General features: G+C 41.9%; 1 protein-coding gene across 3 annotated transcripts in view; it reads right to left on the bottom strand.

Moving 5' to 3' along the window:
- Positions 1-22,196, bottom strand: part of EFL1 (elongation factor like GTPase 1) — a 135,766-nt gene that overhangs the window by 69,948 nt on the left and 43,622 nt on the right. For all 3 annotated transcript variants that reach the window (XM_032391841.1, XM_032391840.1, XM_032391839.1), the window contains 3 exons: positions 16,155-16,306; positions 15,742-15,908; positions 10,634-10,772 (listed from right to left, as the gene is read on the bottom strand). In XM_032391841.1, the coding sequence (XP_032247732.1) occupies positions 10,634-10,772; positions 15,742-15,908; positions 16,155-16,306 (458 nt within the window). The remainder of the gene's footprint in view (positions 1-10,633; positions 10,773-15,741; positions 15,909-16,154; positions 16,307-22,196) is intronic.

Here is a 22,196-nt window from a genome sequence, read left to right on the forward strand (position 1 = left end):
CTCTCTGCTTCTCTGACATCAAGCAGCCTCCTGCTTCTCAGCCCAGGATGTACCAGTGAGCCTCCCAGAACACCTGGGTCACACCGAGGGGAGGAAGAAGCAATTCATTTCAGTGTATCGCAGGAGAGAAACAAAGACCTTCCAAGTGATAACATCTCCTTGGCTCTGGGGTCTTACAAGATCTTATCACATTAAAAAATAAAAAAGGTTACTGTCCTGATACCCTTTAATGAGAAATGTTCAGACCAAGAGGAGATTCTGCTCTCAGCCATGAAATTCCAGAATATTTATAATGAAAAGAAGACGTGTCTACTATTCTAAAGAAACGTCTTCCCCTTAAGGGATTCTTCTCTCAAACCAGCTGGTGTCAAGAGCTAGGATGGAAGAAGATAAGTGCCCAGCTACAAACTGACAGAAACTTCCTTCTCTAGCAAAAGGTAAAGTGACTCTCCTCCCCCATCTACAAAACTGGAAAAAGGCCACAGTCTGTTTTATTCCAGGGCAGAACCCAGGTGCTTTCAGCTCCTGTGGCTCTTAATACAATTACAGAGGTCTAAGGAGTTCCCTGGCAGATGGCAGCTTAAAAAATTAATACATTTCTTTTTATTTTAAGGAAACAAATTACACTGCAATCCTGTGGAATGCTTGCTTTTATGAATCACTATTTTTGTCAGAATACTATTTCAGAAGAATATATACCCATTTTAATAGTTAATAACTTCTTGAAAAAAAAAAGAAATAAAGAATTCAAACCTTAACTCTGAATCTACCGCACACAGCTCACGGACAAAACATGGCCTGGCTTCTCACGGAAGAATCAGTTCCTTCTGCGCTCCGTGTTCAAGCTTGCACACATGCTTCTCAGTAGAAAATTCTCGACCTCTCTCAACCTGCAAGACATAGCCTTTCCTCCTCCCAAATGCCTACATCTGGAGTCGGGCTCCGACCCAAAGCTGGGAGTGGAGCTCCGACATCAATGCTGACCATTCGGTAGCTTCAAGGATCCAGCCCTTCTGCCTTACTTCTCTGGGAAACCAACTCCCCATCATCTCTGCTACCTGGAGCTTTCTCTTGGAGAAGCTAACAGAAGTGTCGACTCTTTCTAACTGAATAACTAGGAATAAGACAGAGAGTAAAGAAGTAGTTTCAGTCACAGCCAGAACACCTAATTTCTTTTCTACATATCCTGCTGGAAGACATTTTTCAGATGAGCTTCACTACCACAAGGGAAGCACCAAAATGCTTATGATGGCCTACTTGGCTTTTTTTCATTAGATAAAAAGAACTGCTTTAAATAAATGACATGTTAGATTAGAAAAATATTCTTTAGTCTTCATAATTAAGCGCTTCACTTAGGATTTATTTTCTTTATATGTGTGACTTTTGCCAGTCAATTAATGATATTTCCCATGGAAATCAATGGTAATGACCTCGTTACTTAATTAACATTTTGCCCTTTGATATTTTTAGAAACAAAATAAAGGCCACCATCCCACTGCCTTCTGTTATCTTCATCTGCAAGATGGAACTAAGGATCAGAGAGGTTAAGCACCCCACCTAAGGCTACAAAGCTAAAAACTGCTCAGCGGGAATGTAACCCAGAGCATCCTATCCCCAACCCATACACTTCCCATTTCTCAACTCAGTCCTCAGGGACAAGTTCTACAAGGCAGCACCAATGACATCAAGTAAAGATATTAACACCATCTTTCCTCCTAATTTAAAAAATATATGAGAAGACATTCAAGATATAAAAAGCTCAAAAAGAAAAACAGAACAGACACTACAGGCCCACTAGTCATCTGAAGAAAGAAGACATTCCCCATATTAGGGTACTCCTCCCTCCTCAACCGAATCATCTCTCCAAGGAGCTATGACCGTGAACTTGCAGTTTACCTTTCCCTGCATTATTTATTATATATGGATCTGTCCCTCAACAATACACCGTATTTATGTGTTTTTAACCTCTATATAAAGGCTTGGCAACTTGCTTGTTGTTTAAATCCATTGTATTTGTGAGCCTGACCCCAGTCAATATGTTCGGTGTTGTGGAATCATTCACTTTCACTCGGGTACAATATTCTTCCTGAGTATGACTGCGCCATAATTTACTCATCCATTCTGCTGTCCATGGATATTTAACCAGTTACCTTTTTTTTTTTTTGCCATCATGAACAGTGCTGTTGTGAACATTCTCGTACCTGTCTCCTTGTTTAGAGCAGACTTAAAAGCCTCTCTGATGTATACACCTACAAGTGGGGCTGTTACATCTTGGAGTCACATATTCAATTTAGGGGTATAAGAGAGCGTATTTTTCGGGCTTTTTGACAATCAGTTGATTGTCTACTGGAAAAAAATCAAATTTCACCTTGTCAACAAGAAGACTATTGTATCAATCATCAAGGACATCTTCCCAACCTTCATTAAACCATTTACAAAAGAAAAATGATTTCCCCATTCTGTCATGCATTAAGAATACCAAGAAGAAAGGTCAAATCTGCTCTCTATCTTGTCAGTGCCATTTAAATAAACTACTTCTTTATTTAACAATAAAAAAGGAAATGTCCTATTTCAAGATGGTGGGGAAGAAAATCCCCATCAAATAATCCTTTGTTCTCGAATAATGTCTAGAGAGGCAATGAGCTTATTAACAGACAATTTTTAGGTTACAAACCTGTAATAATCTTCAAAAGAAGTTATATAGTTATAACCGGTTACTTCATTCAGTGAAAAAAGGATGAACAGTCACACCTTAACTGATGTGATAAGCATTTTGCCAAACCATATGCTAATAATTCCGTGTGAGGCCACAGACAAGGGGACTCCAGCCACCCTGTGGCCCGGGTGGCGCTGTGAGGGCTGAAGGGACCCACAGCTTGCTGCATTTGTAACGTGCGGCTGCAGTCCTCTGGTTGGGAGGTACACAGAAAAACACAATGATAAAGAAAACAATGTGTAAAACTCTAAAGAAATCCAGACAAGATTATATGAAGATTCAGGCCATAAACACATTCATTTGAAAAAGAGAAAAAAAGTGAACCAATTCTTCTAAAAAAATAAATGAAATAAAACAATATATGATATATAGAAGGTAAGGCTTCTTAAGGATGCTAAATTAATATATTAAGAACCTGTTATAGATGAGGAATCGATTAATGATAGAAGTAAAAATACAATGTAACAAACAACCAAATAAGACTGATGAAAAGGAAAAAAGAAAAAAACAATTAACATAGAAACAAAGAAGGTGAAATAACATGGGTACAGAGGGAGACAAACCTCCCAGCTTGCTCTATAGATGATTACAACCTTCACAAGCCTCAGTTTTCCCATTTGTAAAATGTATCTGTCTCACTTGGCAAGGAGGAAATCAGATACTTACACAGAAATACACAGAAGTTCCTGGCACATGGTAAGCACTGAAAGATGCTCATTTTTCATGTCATTGTTATAATCAATATCGATACTAGTATCCATGCAAATGAACTAAATAACCAATCTGAAATGCATGATTCCCTATGACAGCATGAAGTACCAAAATCAATGTAAGGAACTGTAAAAAAAAAAAACCAAAAAAACTGAAAGGGAGAGTAACAATTGATAAAACTATCAAATCACAACCTTGACAACCAACCAGGTAGAGTTGGTTTCATGGGTGTTAATATCAAATCGCTTAAGGACCAGAAAATTCTAGTGCCATTTAAACTGTCCCATAAAATAAAAACAGTGAAAACCATCCCTAATTTGTTATTCATTTCACGTAGCCAGTGGAATGCTGTTACCTATACTCCATGAATATAAAATAAATATGTATATAAAAAATGCAGATCAGCCAAACTTATAAACATGTTACATAAAAAACCACCAACAAATTGAATTCATTGCTCTATTAACATACTGAAATACATTCAACAGTAGCTTATTCCAGGAATATGTGACTCATTGATATTAAAAAATGTGTTACTGAGATTCATGGCATAAAATGGCTCAAAAAAGAAAGAACATCTATCACCTGAAAGGTACGGAAAAGACCATTTGATAAAAGTCAGCATCCATCTACATTTAAAAAATTAATCTAGTAAATAGAAACAGTCGTCGTCGTCACTGCAGTGTTATAAAGACCATGCAGATCAAATCTCCCATATAACCCAGTACAACGTCCGTAAGAATTCCTACACTGTCAGGAATGAGACCCCACTACTGCACCACCATCTAACACTGTCCTGGGAGTTACAGCAAATGTACGGAAACAGAAAGCTCTAAATATGAGAGAAGAGATCATCTCTAGGAGAAATACGTACAGGTTAGAAAACACAGGAAACATGATTATTTTTGTATTACGTATATACTATTCAGCCGTATACTTAAACATGGTTAAGATGGTAAATTTTACGTTATATTTTTTACCACAATTTTAAGAAACAATGTGCTCATATGTGCATATAAAGAGAGTGATGGTCACCCCTACGGTAAGAGGTAACTCTTACTCAGCCTATCTGCATTTCTCAAATGTACCTATATTACGGCCTACACGATACTGAAAATTATCTTTTAAAGAGTACTTAAAACATAACAGCATTCATATAGAAGAGCTATAACATCAAAATAAAATAGACAAACTTACATAATAAAGAAACAAAGAAAACAGAAACTGAGAATTGAGAAAGACAATAAAACAGATCAAAAGAATCAAACATTTTATGTCTCTAGCCCAGATGATTTTACAAGTGAACTGTTTCCAAACTTTCAAAGAGAAGGTAATTAACACAGTCTATAGAAATTTCCCTAGAACAGCACTGTCCAGTATGGCAGCCACTAGGGACACGTGGTTACTGAGCACTTGAAATGTGACTAGTGCATCTGACAGAGTCAACTTTTCTTTTTTTTTTTTAAAGATTTTATTTATTTATTTGACAGAGAGAGACACAGCGAGAGAGGGAACACAAGCAGGGGGAGCAGGAGAGGGAGAAGCAGGCTTCCCGCCGAGCAGGGAGCCCGATGCGGGGCTCGATCCCAGGACCCTGGGATCATGACCTGAGCCGAAGGCAGACACTTAACAACTGAGCCACCCAGGCGCCCCGACGAAGTCAACTTTTAATGCTGTTTGGTCCCAGCCTATGTAAATAAGCACATATGGCCAGTGGCTACCATTACACAGCCCAGCTCTCGAGGGTGGAAGAGAGGACGCTTCCCATTTTGGAAACACCAAGAAAATAAAGGCCAAACTTACTCAGTATCCAAGAGAAATCTGGACAAAATGCTAGTAAATAGAATCGATGGTGTACCACAAGAATGTGCAATGATCAAGTGCTGTTTTTTTTTTTTTTTCTTTCCTTCTAGGAATGGAAGGACAACTGAATAATCAGGAAATAATTAAATATAATCCATGACATCAATTATAGCAAGCAGAAAAGCTCTATAACTTTGTCTTTAGATGCTGGGAACCCATCAATAAAACTCAGTATCTATTCCTGGTTTAAAAAAAAAAAAAAAAAAAGAAGCATACTTTGCTAACATGACACATTAGAGATATGAACCAACCAGCATCAGCAAACCCGAAGCTAAAACGAGTGTTTTCATTAAAGTTAGGAAGGAACCAGACATAACAGAACAGCTGTAATGAGCACCTATCATATTTCTATAGGCAATTTAAAAATAAGAAACAAGACACATTATAAAGACACAATAAAATCACTATCATCTGTAAAAGAAAAATTATTAAAACCAATGGAAAATTAATCCTAGGAAGTGACTAATAAGGCTACTATTTACTGATTAAAATAGATTCCAAGTGAAAATGTTGATAAGGTATATTTAAAAGAAATTCATATAACATAATAAAAAAAAAAACCTACAAAAAAAAAAAAAGAAAAGAAATTCACTAGTAAGTGAATTCAATGTATTACAAAAAGTACCACTAAGACTTAAGAGTCACAAACTGTTGAGATCTCCTTGGCAACAACAAAATCAAATCTGCGTGTAATGACAAAGGCTCTGACTCCTCAAGCTCCCCACACGACTAAGGACAGACAGACGGGCAGACACACACACACCCTTCATTCAATCTCCACTGACTTCCCATCACCCAGCAACCCACTGCGGCAGAACTAAAACCAGCTCAGAAAAAAGCTAATTAATGTTATTTTCCTCCTGTTGTGAAAAGAGGAGTATCACGTTTCCTCTTAGAATATGGCCTTGAAATGTTAAAGACTTAACCATATGGAAGAGTTCTGAAAGTGTGTAAGAAAAGGCTAAAGATTTGGAATCCTAATTCAATTTCCCCTCACATTTTAATAGGAGCCTGTAGCAAACATTTATTTTTAGAGACGTTCTTGGTAGGGGCTGAACAAAGGGCTATTGTGTGTTAAACACAGGGAGGTCTCTCTGTCCCATCTATCCGAGCTTTTTAAACATCAGGTTGGAATTAAATGATTTTAAACTTTAAATCAACTATTTCCAGACCACAGACTCTATTCCACACTTATCAGTCAATGTAAGTTCTCCAAGTGAGTTATAACAGAGTTCAAATGTGAAGTCTACATCTTCCAAGTGCCAATAAAGGAACTTTCCTTTGGACTTTGCCTATATGCACGGACTTGTAAAAAAAATGCCATAGAAGTTTTCATTTCCTTCTCCAACAGAAATTTTCATCTGCATTTGATCAATCCGACTCGGCATCATCACTGATGAAAAGCACATGGGTATCAGTCATATCATTCTCTATTATGTTCTTATTAAACAGGAATTACAACCTTTTCTCTAAGTTAACAAGAGCAAAATAGACGGGATTTATAGGCCTGCCCTGATTGCTATAAACTCTGTTATGTCTTAATTTGCAATATGCGTCCTGTCATGGGCCTGCTAAAATAGAAAAGAAAACAAGAAATTATCTATGGTTCACGGTGTGGTCATCTTAAAACATGTTCACAAGTTCTTTGACGTGTCTGCCATCAAAAGGTGGAGTCCGTCTCCTCCCTCCAAATGCGGGCTGGTCGTGGTGACTCACTTCTGCTACGGAGTGAGGTCGGAGCGGGGGTAGGCTAGGTCCTAAAGCTGACGGAGCTTCTCCGGGCTCGTCCTCCCGGATGCTGCCCTGCAGAGCCCAGCTCCGCGCTGTGAGGACGCCAAGCCGCCCTATGGGGAGGCCACGTGTTCAGGCCCCAGTCCCACCCCAGCCCAGGCCCCAGCTGGCCAGCGGCAGCCTCCCCACAAGGAAGTGGAAGGAGCCTCCTCTAAGTCCGGCACCCAGGCCCGGCGCTCCCCAGCTGACACCACGAGACATGGAGACCAGGTGTCCCACCAAACCATGCCCAAACCGCAGACTCGTGAAAAACTACAAGCCATCTTTAAGCCGCCAGGCTTCGGTGCTTTGTTACGCAGCAACAATAACTGGAACGTGTACATCAATTCGACCAGATTCAGCCATCGTCTTACTTTTTTTTAACTTCAAATCTCCCCAAGAAGACAAACTGGCAAGCGTAAAAACCCAGCTGGGCTGCATGCCCGCTCTCGGGCAACTCACCGGGCAAGCTGGTGGCGGGGGTGCCAGCCGCCGTTCCCCCGGCCTGCTCCTCTCCGCTGCCGGAAACACACTCCTAGCTTTGGGAAGTTCCTTATTAAACACCTGGCTTATGAAACTGCTGCTCCTAAGACCGGTGCTCCAGGTTTTTAATCAACAAACAAGCGGACTTTGCCTGAAAGTGTCGTCCTGACTCTAGCGCTGGTAACGAGGTTCAAGATGTCCCCGTGCAGCCACCTAAATGGGTTATCAACCCATCCAAGTAACCATATCAGAAGCTCACTGCCCCTCAACGGACACTGGGAAGGGAAATACCCTAATTACCTGAAATAACATTTTTTTCTCTAAGAAGCACAAGCCTGAGAAGTTAAAGCTAGAAGGGACCTGAGAGATCCTCTAGTTTAGCATTTTTTTCAACCAGTGAAAAACTGACATGATCCATGTGAGACCTTCATGACCCAAGCACTAAGAACTTTTACCTCGCTCCATCCTCACTGAAATGTCAACCCACCATAATATAATGGCAACTTGAAACTTCAGTTCCGTTCATATCTTAAAATGTACAAAATGTAATTTTGTGTATATTTTATAGCTATAGCAATAAAATTTCCTCCATATGACGCTATTTAATATTCATCCTTAATGTTTAGAATATATGATAAATATAACAGTATGTGATAAATATAATAAAAGAAGTCCTGAGAACCCACAAAGAGTCTTCCTAAAGAAAGGTTTAAGTGGCTATTCTAGTTTTGCCGTAAGAAATGTTAGCAGTCCCTGCCCTAGTTCAATCATCTGGGGAAGCTCGAGTCCAGAAAGGCCATACAACCAGCCCGAGGCCGTACAACTAGTTAGTGGCACAACTATGACCAGAATTTTGGTATACTCATGTTTTCCAGTCCTGCACGGGGCTCAGTTGGATCTGGATTAATAAAAGGAAAACAATTATGTTAGTTTCAATTCAAAAGGCAAATCAAAGTGGTTGGCTGGATTCCCACCCCTTCAAGGTTACGTTCGTAATCCTCCTGGTGGACTATCTTCCTCCTTAACGTGAAGAAACAGAATCTCCAGCAGGGCCCCAGGCAGGGCCCGGCCCGGGTGGGAGGAATGCGGCTGGCAGTGTGGATCAGCCAGCCGAAGGCTACTCACAACTGCCTTAACTGCGGAGGCCGTCCCTCGCCTCTCCTGCAACTAGGGCTGGCCAGGTGACAGAAGTCACAAACAATGGGAATACAGACAGAGATGTCACTAAGTGAGCATTTCTTCCCAAATGAAAACAGAAGTGCTGTGAGAAGATCTTTGGCCCCTGTGCCCTCTTCCTGCCAGGACTGTGCGTGTGATTCTTGGAGGTCCCGAAGCTGTCTTGGCTCCCCGGGGGCAAAGGCCGCACACTGAGCACTGCAAACAGTCAGACAGAAGGAACCAGCCCCCTGAGGCCGCAGGACAGCCGTCACTCCAGCCCTGGACTATCTATCCTCCAGCTTCCTGTTGAGTGAAATTCAAAACTCCGCAGTTGGTTTTTGGTTACCTGCAGCTAAACACAACCCTAACTCCTGTGCAAAATAAATCTGGCTTTCCTCTTCTGTCCACTTTGCCCCAAAGTGGTGTGTCCATCTGTGTTATTTCTACACAGCTAAATTTGGTGAACAAACATTTCGTCACCTGCACCATCACCCCAGCTCCTACCAAGCATCCCACCATTATTTTGAAACAGCAGTAAATGGGAATGAGGCATACCTCTTTTCTCCAAGAGGAAGACAGTTAGCTTACAAAGGTCTTCAGCAGATGGTGGGCAGAGGGCTGCCCTGGGCGGCAGATGAAAGACAGATGGTTTTCCTCCTTATAAACCGCAGAGCCTCAGCCCTGGACAGCACGTGGAGATCCAGAAACCACTGCTTGTCAAGTCCCCAGCCTCTACCGGGGAAAGACTGCCAACACTGGCCTTAGTTGGAGAAAACAGGACAAAAACCTTTCACTCTACAAACACCTTCTCTTTCACTTGAGTATCGACCTTAGAGATCTTCTGCCTTACCTTCTGTTTAAGAAACAAAGTGGACCGAGTCTGAGCAAAACAGTAATCTTATAACCAAAACTAGAGTGTTTTCCATTCTTCGTTCCCATGTCCTTCCTGATAAAGTATTTTGTTGGCTATGGCAGCTCAGAGTTCTATCAACTGTCAAGGTTCAATGGCATTTTTTAAAGGAATGGAAGAGAATGGGTAACACTGATGAAAAGCTAGGAATTCTACTAATTCCATGGCCCTCCACTAAAAAAAAATAGAAAATAAAAAATTATAAACTAAAGAAAAGAATGGATCTCTGTGAGGGAGTGGCAAAATGCTTAGGCAAATTTCTTGGACTCAGGTTCACAAAATCCAAACAAATCATTAGCTGTTCTGGACCAGTAGTCTAGACCATTTCTCGAAAACAAAGGGAATTCCCAGCCCAAGCAATCACCCAAGAAATAGCTTTAGAGCTGACAAACACCCTAAGGGTTCAGAAACCAGCGGTACCGGGGATACGACATCCCACAGCACACACGGCTTCCTGTGATGCTCCAAACGAAATGCCTCAATCTGAGACTTCCGTGTTGCATTAAGGACCTCAAAAAGTGAATTCTGCACACAGAAGCAGAAGCCAATAAACATCATGGGGTTGACAAACAGTATTTATGGATGTAAGCTGATTACTATTGGTAAAGCAACATTCAATGGATTAAAAATACTGCAAGAAATCACATCAGAATTCACATCAGAATAGTCTCTAATAATTTAGAACCAGAAGTGTCTCACTCATCAGACTTTTATGTGAGCAGGAATTCCCCTTCTTGCTCCCAACCAAATGGAACCCCCACCTAAAACAGAGCACTCACAAATTACTTAAGCAGTGCTTTTTAAAACAGAACTACTGTAACTCACAGCAAGTTACCGATCCACATGCTAATTGCTCAAAGGTGGTACGTTAAAGTCTAAGGACACCAGGAAAAAAAATAACCACACTAAAACAGAGATCAAAGTCATTTCCTTCCAAGAGTTGACTAAGTCTGGGTGACGTGTTGGGTGAGCTCTGAGAACGGAGTGCAGGTTCAGAGATATGGGGCACGGTGCCTCCTTACCTAGCACATTTCCTGGAGGTACCTCCTCCAGGCCTTCCAGCTCCCTGCCCATCAGAAGATACAGGTTTTCTAGGGTGCAGCACGCCATGTGGGGCACCGGGGGAAGGTCATCGAGTGGAGCGGAGAAGCCTAATGGCACCTGGGCGAAGAAAAATGGTTGAAGAGAGGTTAGGAGGCATTAACTACAGACACCACTTAGAATCTATACAGTTATTCCTATTCAGAGGTGAGATGGTACAGTCACACTTCATGTAAGCCTGAAATATGGAAACTTGAAATGGTATGAAATAAAATATGAAGTAGTGAAACTTCTCAAATACTGAAAAACTGTCAAGAATTCAACAGTCATAAGCTTTACGGCTCAGGAATATGAATCCGCTGTGACCTGTACCACCACATTAGCCAAGAAACACACATCCCCACAGCCTCCTGCCCGTATTTATGTGAACCATGCCACACACCAGTTTTGGTGGCAACTGTGCTATGATTATTACTATCCTCACTTAAAATTGTTTTAATCTTATTATAACGCCCTTGGAGCTTTCGGCAAGAATAGGTGCTAGTGCTGAGCTACACATAAAAATAACTTTGGAAGAGTAGTCAGATGTGATAAAAATGCCGTGAAAATGGTCAAGCCACAGCTATTATATGCTAATGTTGGTAATCTGGAAGGGAGCACACTGTGAAATGCTGGGGACACTGACGAGAAGACGAGCACAAACACAGCAAAAATCTGCTGCCAGGATAACAGGTTTATGAGCTCACCTCCTGTCATATTCGTTCTTATGCACATACTGTCTCAAAGTATGTACGTTTTGTCAAGAATTATTCAAGACGTTGAAAAGTATTCAAGATATTGCCTTGAATTATTCAGCAACCTCCATATAAATGCAAGTGCCCTGAAAGCCTTTCAATCAAACAACTTGTTTTTGGGGCCTCTGGGTCCAAGGCACTACGGTACCGCTATCTGCGAAGTGGGAAAAACGTGAAGTTACAGCACATATAAACATAACTAACGTCACAGAGTGAGTGACCAAAAAGCACTAGAGGCAGGTAAATTCATGAAGGCCCGGAGGAGGGAGAAGCTACTGTGTTGGGGGGACTTGGAGACCCCATGAGAACGTTGGCCTTGCAAGCACATGCCACGTTTAAACGTGCATGGTCTGACTCGGTGACTACTCTGCAGGGGTAGCTCGAAAGACACACTGGAAAGACACACAAAACAGAAGGATGAGACAGGAAGAAACCGAATTATCCACAGATAATATGATCATCCACTCAAACCACACGTGAACTGTAATTAGAGAGACAGTTTAGCAAGGTAGCTAAACACAAGGACAATATACAACAGTTAACTGTCTACATCAGCAAGAGAAAAAAAATATTTTTTTGAACAGTAACTTTTGGAGTAGCAACAAAATATAAGATAGCTAGGGATAAGTCTGACAAAAGTGATTAAAATGGAGGAAATTATAAAACTTTAATGAAAAACACTGAAAATAACCTAAATAGATATGCCTAATAGATTCATAGATTCTATATTGCAAAATGTCAATTCACACCAAATACATGGGCTGATTTAAAGCAATCAGAGTCTCAATGGAGCTTTTCATGGAACCTGACAAGGGGACTAAAAACTTACATGGAAGAGTAAAGAGGAGTAAGCAAGGCACTCACCAAAAAAAAAAAAAAAAAAAAAGGGGAGGGGAAAAGGCCTTTTAAATAAAAAAAAATTTAAAAGAAAAGACAAAAAAGAGAAAGGAAAACACCAAAAAAAAAAAAAAAAAAAAAAAAAAGGGTAGAGGACATGGCCTTTTAAATATCAAAATATTTAGAAGTCAGCACTGAATAGAGACAGTGATAGAGAAACAGAAAAAATGAAGTCTAATAGTCGAGGAACAGACCAATTCACATATGAAATCTGATTTCTGACAGAGCTGGCAGGGCAGTGGGTAGAAATGGGAGTGTTCACTGAACGATGTTGGAACAACCGGTATTTGTATGGGGGACGAAAATAAGATTGGATCCCTTCTTTCGTATCATGTATAAACATTGAATTAAACATTTAAACATAGAAAGGCAAAACTTTAAACTTTAGAAGGAAACATAGGTGAAAATTTTGCCTTTGTAACAGTCATAATTTTAATTTTCTTAAATGAGATACAAAAGGCAAAACCCATAATGGAAAAGACTGATAAATTCAACTACATTAGGGGCGCCTGGGTGGCTCAGTCGTTAAGCGTCTGCCTTCGGCTCAGGTCATGATCTCAGGGTCCTGGGATTGAGCCCCGCATCGGGCTCCCTGCTCAGCAGGAAGCCTGCTCCTCCCTCTCCCACTCCCCCTGCTTGTGTTCCCTCTCTCGCTGTGTCTCTCTCTGTCAAATAAATAAAATCTTTAAAAAAAAAAAAAAATTCAACTACATTAAAATTAAGAACTTCTGTACATTAAAAGATACTAAACAGAAAATGTGACAAGTCCCAAACTAGAGAAGAATCTGCAAAACTTAAAAGTGACAAGGAATTAGTATCCAGGTTATACAAAGAACATCTAAAAACCCGTATTAAAAAATATGTGTATATGGTACAAGTCAAAAATAGGCAAATGACCCAAAGATATCGTCACAGGAAATGACATGAATGACCAATAAGCATATTAAAAGAGTAATAAAGAAAAAGTGAAATAAAACCTCTTGAAAAGACCATACCATATGCATCTGATTGGCAAAAATTAAACTCCTGACCGTAACAAACTCTGGTGAGGCTGCAGAACACTGGACTGTTAGGGACCCCTGCTGGGAGTGTGAAGGAAAACTACTTGGAGGACAGTCTGAAACTGACCAGTAAGCCGAAGATACACACACTCTATTACCCAGACAATTCCACTAAGGGTGGATTACCTAGAATTTCATGCAAACGTGCACAAGGAAATATGTACAAAAGTATTCAAGATAGCATTGTTTAGATTAGCAGAAAATGAAAGGACCCAAATACATAATAACAGGAAAATGGAAAAATAAAATGCTTGTTTACATAACGGAATACTATGCAGCAACAAACAATGAAAGCACAGAAATAGACATCAATGTAGATTAATCTCACAATGTTAGGTAAAAACCGTGAGTTGTAGAAGAATAACTACAGGAAGATTCCATTAATACCAAGTTCAAAAATAATACAGCCTTCCACAGCACGTATATAAGTGGTAAAACAGACTAAAGGTAGCCCGCCCATAGCTTCCGCTTCCTGTTCATGCCTTCACGCAATCCCCTCCCCCTGGGCGTGAGGGGGGCCCGTAGCTTGCTTCTCATCAATGGCATACAGCAAAGGCGGCGGGATGTCACTCTCATGATTACGGAACATCACGCAAGACTGTCTTGCAAATACATTCAGCCTGGACCCTCCTTGCTGGCCTGAAGGAGTGCAGCCAAGCTGGGAAGGTCCACAGGACAGGAAAGCGCAGGCTGCTTCTAGGAGCTGAGGGCGGCCGACAGCCGGAAAGAATGTGGAGCCCTCGGCCCCACAGGTACCAGGGTATGAATCCTGACAACAACCTAAGTGAACCTGGAGACAGATCCTTTCCCAAAGGAGCCTCCAGAAGGCACACAACCTGGTCAACACTGGTTGCAGCTTCGTGAGACACCAGGCAGGACCCGCTAAGCCATGCTTGGGCTCCCAGTCCACAGAAACTGTGAGATGATACAATGTGTATCGTTTTCGTTGGCTAAATTTGTAGTAGTCGGTAATACGCAGCAACAGAAAAGTAACCTGAGGGATGAACACGCAAGTCCAGTAAGGTTTATGTCGGGGGTATGTGTAATATAGTCCCCTTGTTTTTAAAGCATGTTGGAATTAGATTTTATGGGGCCCCGACGGCTGGAGTATGGGGTCATCTGCGCCATCAATTCATTTCATCGCTGCTCCTCGAGTCCTGACACACGAGAAGTGATTTCAACCTCTAGCCCCACGAGAGCAAAGATACGCTACGTAAAGAAGGTAAGTTGGAATGCTCGTGGAATTTGTAATGCCCAATAAATCAGTACTATGTTAAGTAACAATTTCTTACTCATCTTGACAGTTGAGAGAACAAAAAAGAAAAAAAATTAGCCACCACTTGACCCTTCCCGATAAATAACAAACTATCAGCCATGTCTAAACCAACATGTTAAGATGTGCATAACTGGGCTGATACATGCCATCACAGCCCCCAGAAAACAGAGCCCCAGGCACAACTGCCGTGCCCCCTCCTGCCGCAGCAGAACACGCCACAGCCCACCACGGGCGGCGGGGCCACCAGCCAGCAGCGTGATCTCTGAGGATTAAACTGCTAAAACTGGAGGAACAAACATTCAAGGCAAGATGATGGCGGGCCCTCTCCAACCCCGCCCCGCCCCGTCACTTGCCGCCAAGTCCAGCAGCTTCTCTGGTTTCCCTGCAAGGAGAGGAGCTCGTGCTCTCCTGCTCGGGACACGGCATGTCTTCCAAGTTCTTACTCACCGCTTCTTGCTGATTGTGACTCACTCCCTGGACTTCTGGCACCTCCATCATCCAATGACCATTGTCACGTAACTATTATGTACATACCTTGCTTATGTCCCAAAATGCTGAGGTAGCTGCAGCCTGTGGTTTCTTTCTTGCCCTTTGGCTCAGGTGTATTTAGATGCTGGCTGTTCACCTGCTTCCAGACCTTCCTGATCGATTTCTGGGATCCACCTACCATGCAACTGTGGCCTGTCACCTGCTCTCTGCCCAGGCCTTTGGCCTGTGCCACCCAGTTTTTGGATCTCCGTATTTCCTGAAGATCTGCCATTGCCCTGGCTCCAGCATGGCAGCTCTTCTTACCAGTTCTTTTCTCTGGCCTTGAAAAGCCTTGTAATTAATTAGATAAGGCCTGAAAACTGAGTTCATACACCGGTTTAGTTTTCCAAATGCTACTAAGTGAGACAGATTTACCAAATGTCCCCAAAGCAACATAAGAGGAGGTACATGGAGTCATCTGAATGTGCCTATCTAGTGACAAAATAAATCTACCAATAAGGTAAATCTCAACCAATCTGAAAAGATGTAAGAACCTTGGAACGATATACTAATGTTTTACTTCCAATTCTTACCCGCCGCAAAAACTCAACAGGACTGTATTTGGGCCCCAGGACAAAAATTTTCTTTCCTCTTCGAGCCACACCACTGAACACGCGAGCAAATGCAATAAAAGACTCTTGGTTGTTTCCTTCCTGGGGCAGAGATTTAAGGGCCATACTCTCCACCTGATGCTCATCACCTGCCGGAAACAAAAGGATAATGAGTGCCAACAACGCTCTCTCTAATCCAGGATGTGCCTAGAAATAGAGGGAACAGTGAATATGATCCATTTGGCCCAGTTTTAGGGAAGAAACACCAAGAGCAATGGAATACTGATAAAAGCTACACTTAGAGGCAAGCTCAAGAGCTAGAGGAAGTGTCCTAACTTAAGTGAATGCCCAATAAATCAGTACTGTGCACCAAAACCCAGTTAGGAAAGCTGTACCTTTGGGCTCCTCTCCCTTTGGACTTGTGTCAAGGGCACTCCCGTCCCGGGGGGGCTCCGTGCGTGCCTGCCCCTGCGTTGCTGCGAGCTTCTCTGCATGCCTCTGTCTTGCACGCTCTCGCCTCTGAGCAATTTCTTCCTGAGTGAGAGGTCTACAGGAGATCACAGATATGTTTACTTCTGGCAACATCAAGCATCTCTCAGTCGTTGGAGCAGGGAAACGGCAACGATTAATGTAGCTGGATAAGATGATGACGGGTCCCAGGTCCCTTCCAGGCTTTCTCTAGAATGCTCTGTCCCCAGCTATTCTGAGCTTCTGGAGCGGCATGAGAGAGCCCATGTCCCCAAAGAGAGCCATCTACAACAGCATGGAGCCTTTCTGGAATGCCCACATTCCTTCTGGATGAGGCGACCAAAAGGGAAGGGAGGGAAACGAGTGCCCGATACCAGAGCTCAGAGCAGCCCCGTGGAGAAGCAAGTGTAAGACCTCAATAGGAAATGGAGGTTTTCTCCACAAGCACAAAAATATATCTTCATGAAGACCTGGGGTCCAAGAGGAAGGGTTCAAGGTCAGGCTGAATGATGGCGACTCAGTGGGAGTGAAAGGTCACATGGGGTTAGACCCCAGCACCACCACAGAAAAGGCAGAGTGTGGGTGTGTCTGTGTGTTTGCTAGGGGGTTAGTCTTGGTTGGAGTGGGGTAGGGGATTCAGCCGTTCTTCCTAAAGAGTTATCCTCAAGGGGCAGAGCAAGATGGCGGAGGAGCAGGAGACCTGGATTTCGTCTGGTCCCAGGAATTCAGCTGGATAGGGATCAAACCATTCTGAACACCTACGAACTCAACAGGAGATTGAAGAAAAGAATAGCAACAACTCTCTGAACAGAGAAGCGACCACTTTCTGGAAGGTAGGACATGCGGAGAAGTGAATCCGAGGTGATATTCGGGAGGATAGACGGCGGGGGAGGGGCCTCCGTCTGCCGCTTCTGGCAAGTGATAGAGCCACGGAGCACAAAATCGGAACTTTTAGAAGTCTGCTCCGCTGAGGGACGTCACTCTGGTGGCAAAGTGGGGGGTGTTAGAACCCTCGCGGGACAGTGTGGTCTCAGGACCCTCGGGGTCACAGAAAGACCGGGGGTGCCTGAGTGCAGCAGAGCTCCCAGGTATCGGAGCAGGGAAGCCGGCTGCAGAGACGGAGCCCAGGCGCGGGCTCTCAGCTCGGGGTTGCCATAAACCGTGATCCGCGGCACAGTCGGGCCACTGCTCCTCCAGCAGGGACCCAACAAGCGGCAGATCCGGGGAGACTCCCCTTCCTCCCCCGGGAGGAGAGGTGCGGGAGCGCACCGCGGGGATCTGCTGGGTTTGGAGACTCCACCCGGGGTCGGGGGCCAGATAGAAACGCGCGGTCACAGGCCGGGTGAGCACAGAGTGCGGCCGGAGACCGGGGAGACGGGAGTGACTGACGGCTTTTCTCTGGGGGCGCACTGAGGAGCGGGACCCCGAGTTCTCGGCTCCTCCGGGGCGGAGACTGGGAGGCCGCCATTCTCACTCTCGTTCTCCAAAGCTGTACGGAAAGCTTGCAGGGAACAAAAGCTCCCGAGAGCAAACGCGAGCAGATTACTTAACCCGGACCGGCAAGGGCGGGGCAATTCCGCCTCCGGCAAAGACATTTGGGAACCACGGCAACAGGCCCCTCCCCCAGAAGATCAGCGAGAACAGCCAGCCAAGACCAAGTTTACCGATCAACGAGAACAGCAGAACTCCAGCGCTAGGGGAATACTGCACGTAGAATCCATGGCTTTTTTACCATGATTCTTTAGGCTTTGAAAGTTAATTTTTTTTTTAACTGTCTTTTTTTTTTTTTTTTTTTAATTTTTTTGTTTTCCTTTTTAAAACAAAATGTTATCAATCCCTTTTTTAAAAAAAACATTTTTATTTTTCATTTTTATTTTTCATTTTTAGAGTCATATCCTATCCCTTCATAGTAGTTACCCATATTTTTGGCATACATATAAGTTGTTCTCTCTTTAAAATTTTGAGATAGTTTCTTCTAACAGATCAAAATATACCCTAAATCTCTACTGTATGGTTTTTTTCTACTCACCTGCCTGATCACATTCTCTCCCTTTTTTTTTTTTAATCCTCTTCTTTCTTTTTTCAAACAACTTATCAATTCCTTTTATAAAATTTTTTATACTTTCCATCTTTACAGTCATATTCCATCCCTTCATCATATCAACCCTTATTTTTGTACATATATAAGTTTTTCTTTCTTTAAAATTTTGGGAGGCACTTTCTTCTAACAGACCAAATACACCCAAAATCTAGCGTGTGGCACTCATCTATATACCAGCCTGATCATATTTGATCACATTCTGGTTTTTTTGGTTTTGTTCTGTTTTTGTTTGTTTTTATCTTTATCTTTTTCTTTTCCTTCTTTTTTTCTTTTTCTTTTTTCTCTCTTTCCCTTTCTTTTCCCACTGCTTCAGGTCTTTTCTGATTTGTTTAGAGTTTATTTTCTGGGGACGTTGTTACCCTGTTAGCATTTTGTTCTTTCATTCATCTATTCTCCTCTGGACAAAATGACAAGACGGAAAAAATCACCTCAACAAAAAGAACAAGAGGTAGTACCGACTGCCAGGGACCTACTCAATAGGGACATTAGTACGATGTCAGATCTAGAGTTCAGAATCATCACTTTAAAGATACTAGCTGGGCTTGAAAAAAGCATGGAAGTTATTAGAGAAACCCTTTCTGGAGAAGTAAAAGAACTAAAATCTAACCAAGTAGAAATCAAAAAGGCTATCAATGAGGTGCAATCAAATATGGGGGCGCTAACTGCTAGGATAAATGACGCAGAAGAGAGAATCAGTGAGATAGAAGACCAAATGATGGAAAATCAAGAAGCTGAGAAAAAGAGAGATCAACAACTACTGGATCACGAGGGCAGAATTCGAGAGATAAGCGATACCATAAGACGAAACAACATTAGAATAATTGGGATCCCAGAAGAAGAAGAAAGAGAGAGAGGGGCAGAAGGTATAATGGAGCAAATTATAGCAGAGAACTTACTTTCCTTCCCCTAATTTGGGGAAGGAAACAGGCATCAAAATCCAGGAAGCACAGAGAACCCCTCTCAAAATCAATAAAAATAGTCAACACCCCGACATCTAATAGTAAAACTTACGAATCTCAGAGACAAAGAGAAAATCCTGAAAGCAGCTCGGGAGAAGAGATATGTAACCGATAATGGTAGAAACATTAGATTGGCAACAGACCTATCCACAGAGACCTGGCAGGCCAGAAAGGACTGGCAGGATATATTCAGAGCACTAAATGAGAAAAATATGCAGCCAAGAATACTATATCCAGCTAGGCTGTCATTGAAAATAGAAGGAGAGATAAAAAGCTTCCAGGACAAACAAAAACTAAAGGAATTTGCAAACACGAAACCAGCCCTACAAGAAATCTTGAAAGGGGTCCTCTAAGCAAAGAGAGAGCCTAAAAGCAACATAGACCAGAAAGGAACACAGACAATATACAGAAACAGTCACCTTACAGGCAATACAATGGCACTAAATTCCTATCTTTCAATAGTTACCCTGAATGTAAATGGGCTAAATGCCCCAATCAAAAGACACAGGCTGTCAGACTGGATTAAAAAACAAGACCCATCGATATGCTGTCTGCAAGAGACTCATTTTAGACCCAAAGACACCCCCAGATTGAAAGTGAGGGGGTGGAAAACCATTTACCATGCTAATGGACACCAAAAGAAAGCTGGGGTGGCAATCCTTACAGCAGACAAATTAGATTTTAAACCAGACTGTAATAAGAGATGAGGAAGGACACTATACCCTACTTAAAGGGTCTATCCAACAAGAAGATCTAACAATTGTAAATATCTATGCCCCTAACATGGGAGCAGCCAATTATATAAGGCAATTAATAACAAAAGCAAAGAAACACATCGACAACAATACAATAATAGTGGGGGACATTAACACCCCCCTCACTGAAATGGACAGATTGTCTAAGCAAAAGATCAACAAGGAAATAAAGACTTTAAATGACACACTGGACCAAATGGACTTCACAGACATATTCAGAACATTCCATCCCAAAGCAACAGAATACACATTCTTCCCTAGTGCCCATGGAACATTCTCCAGAATCGATCACATCCTAGGTCATAAATCAGGTCTCAACCGGTACCAAAAGAATGGGATCATTCCCTGCCTATTTTCAGACCACAATGCTTTGAAACTAGAACTCAATCACAAGAGGAAAGTCGGAAAGAACTCAAATACATGGAGGCTAAAGAGCATCCTACTAAGGAATGAATGGGTCAACCAGGAAATTAAAGAAGAATTAAAAAAATTCATGGAAACCAATGACAATGAAAACACAACTATTCAAAATCTTTGGGATGCAGCAAAGGCAGTCCTAAGAGGAAAGTATGTAGCAATACAAGCCTTTCTCAAGAAACAAGAAAGGTCTCAAGTACACAACCTAACCCTACACCTAAAGGAGCTGGAGAAAGAACAGCAAATAAAGCCTAAACCCAGCAGGAGAAGAGAAATAATAAAGATCAGAGCAGAAATCAATGAAATAGAAACCAAAAGAACAGTAGAACAGATCAACGGAACTAAGAGCTGGTTCTTTGAAAGAATTAACAAGATTGATAAACCCCTGGCCAGACTTATCAAAAAGAAAAATGACCCAAATCAACAAAATCATGAATGAAAGAGGAGAGATCATAACCAACACCAAAGAAATACAAACAATTATAAGAACATATTATGAGCAACTCTATGCCAGCAAATTAGATAACCTGGAAGAAATGGATGCATTCCTAGAGATGTATCAACTACCAAAACTGAACCAGGAAGAAATAGAAAACCTGAACAGACCTATAACCACTAAGGAAATTGAAGCAGTCATCAAAAATCTCCCAAAAAACAAAAGCCCAGGGCCAGATGGCTTCCCAGGGGAATTCTACCAAACATTTAAAGAAGAATTAATACTTATTCTTCTGAAACTGTTCCAAAAAACAGAAATGGAAGGAAAACTTCCAAACTCATTTTATGAGGCCACTATTACCTTGATCCCAAAACCAGATAAAGACCCCATCAAAAAGGAGAACTACAGACCAATATCCCTGATGAACATGGATGTAAAAATTCCCACCAAAATACTAGCCAATAGGATCCAACAGTACATTAAAGGGATTATTCACCACGACCAAGTGGGATTTATCCCTGGGCTGCAAGGTTGGTTCAACATCTGCAAATCAATCAACATGATACAATACATTAACAAAAGAAAGAACAAGAATCATATGATCCTCTCAATAGATGCAGAAACAGCATTTGACAAAGTACAGCATCCTTTCTTGATCAAAACTCTTCAGAGTATAGGCATAGAGGGTACATACCTCAATATCATAAAAGCCATCTATGAAAACCCACAGCAAATATCATTCTCAATGGGGAAAAACTGAGAGCTTTCCCCCTAAGGTCAGGAACGCGGCAGGGATGTCCACTATCACCACTGCTATTCAACATAGTATTGGAAGTCCTAGCCACAGCAATCAGACAACAAAAAGAAATAAAAGGCATCCATATTAGCAAAGAAGAAGTCAAACTCTCACTCTTTGAAGATGATATGATACTTTATGTGGAAAACCCCAAAGACTCCACCCCAAAACTGCTAGAACTCATACAGGAATTCAGTCAAGTGGCAGGATATAAAATCAATGCACAGAAGTCAGTGGCATTCCTATACACCAACAACAAGCCAGAAGAAAGAGAAATTAAGGAGTCGATCCCATTTACAATTGCACCCAAAACCATAAGATACCTAGGAATAAATCTAACCAAAGAGGTAAAGGATCTGTACTCAGAAAACTATAAAATACTCATGAAAGAAATTGAGGAAGACACAAAGAAATGGAAAAACGTTCCATGCTCATGGATTGGAAGAACAAATATTGTGAAGATGTCAATGCTACCTAGAGCAATCTACACATTCAATGCAATCCC

Source organism: Phoca vitulina, unplaced genomic scaffold, assembly GCF_004348235.1.
Source record: "Phoca vitulina isolate PV1807 unplaced genomic scaffold, GSC_HSeal_1.0 scaffold65, whole genome shotgun sequence".
Classification (NCBI taxonomy): domain Eukaryota; kingdom Metazoa; phylum Chordata; class Mammalia; order Carnivora; family Phocidae; genus Phoca; species Phoca vitulina.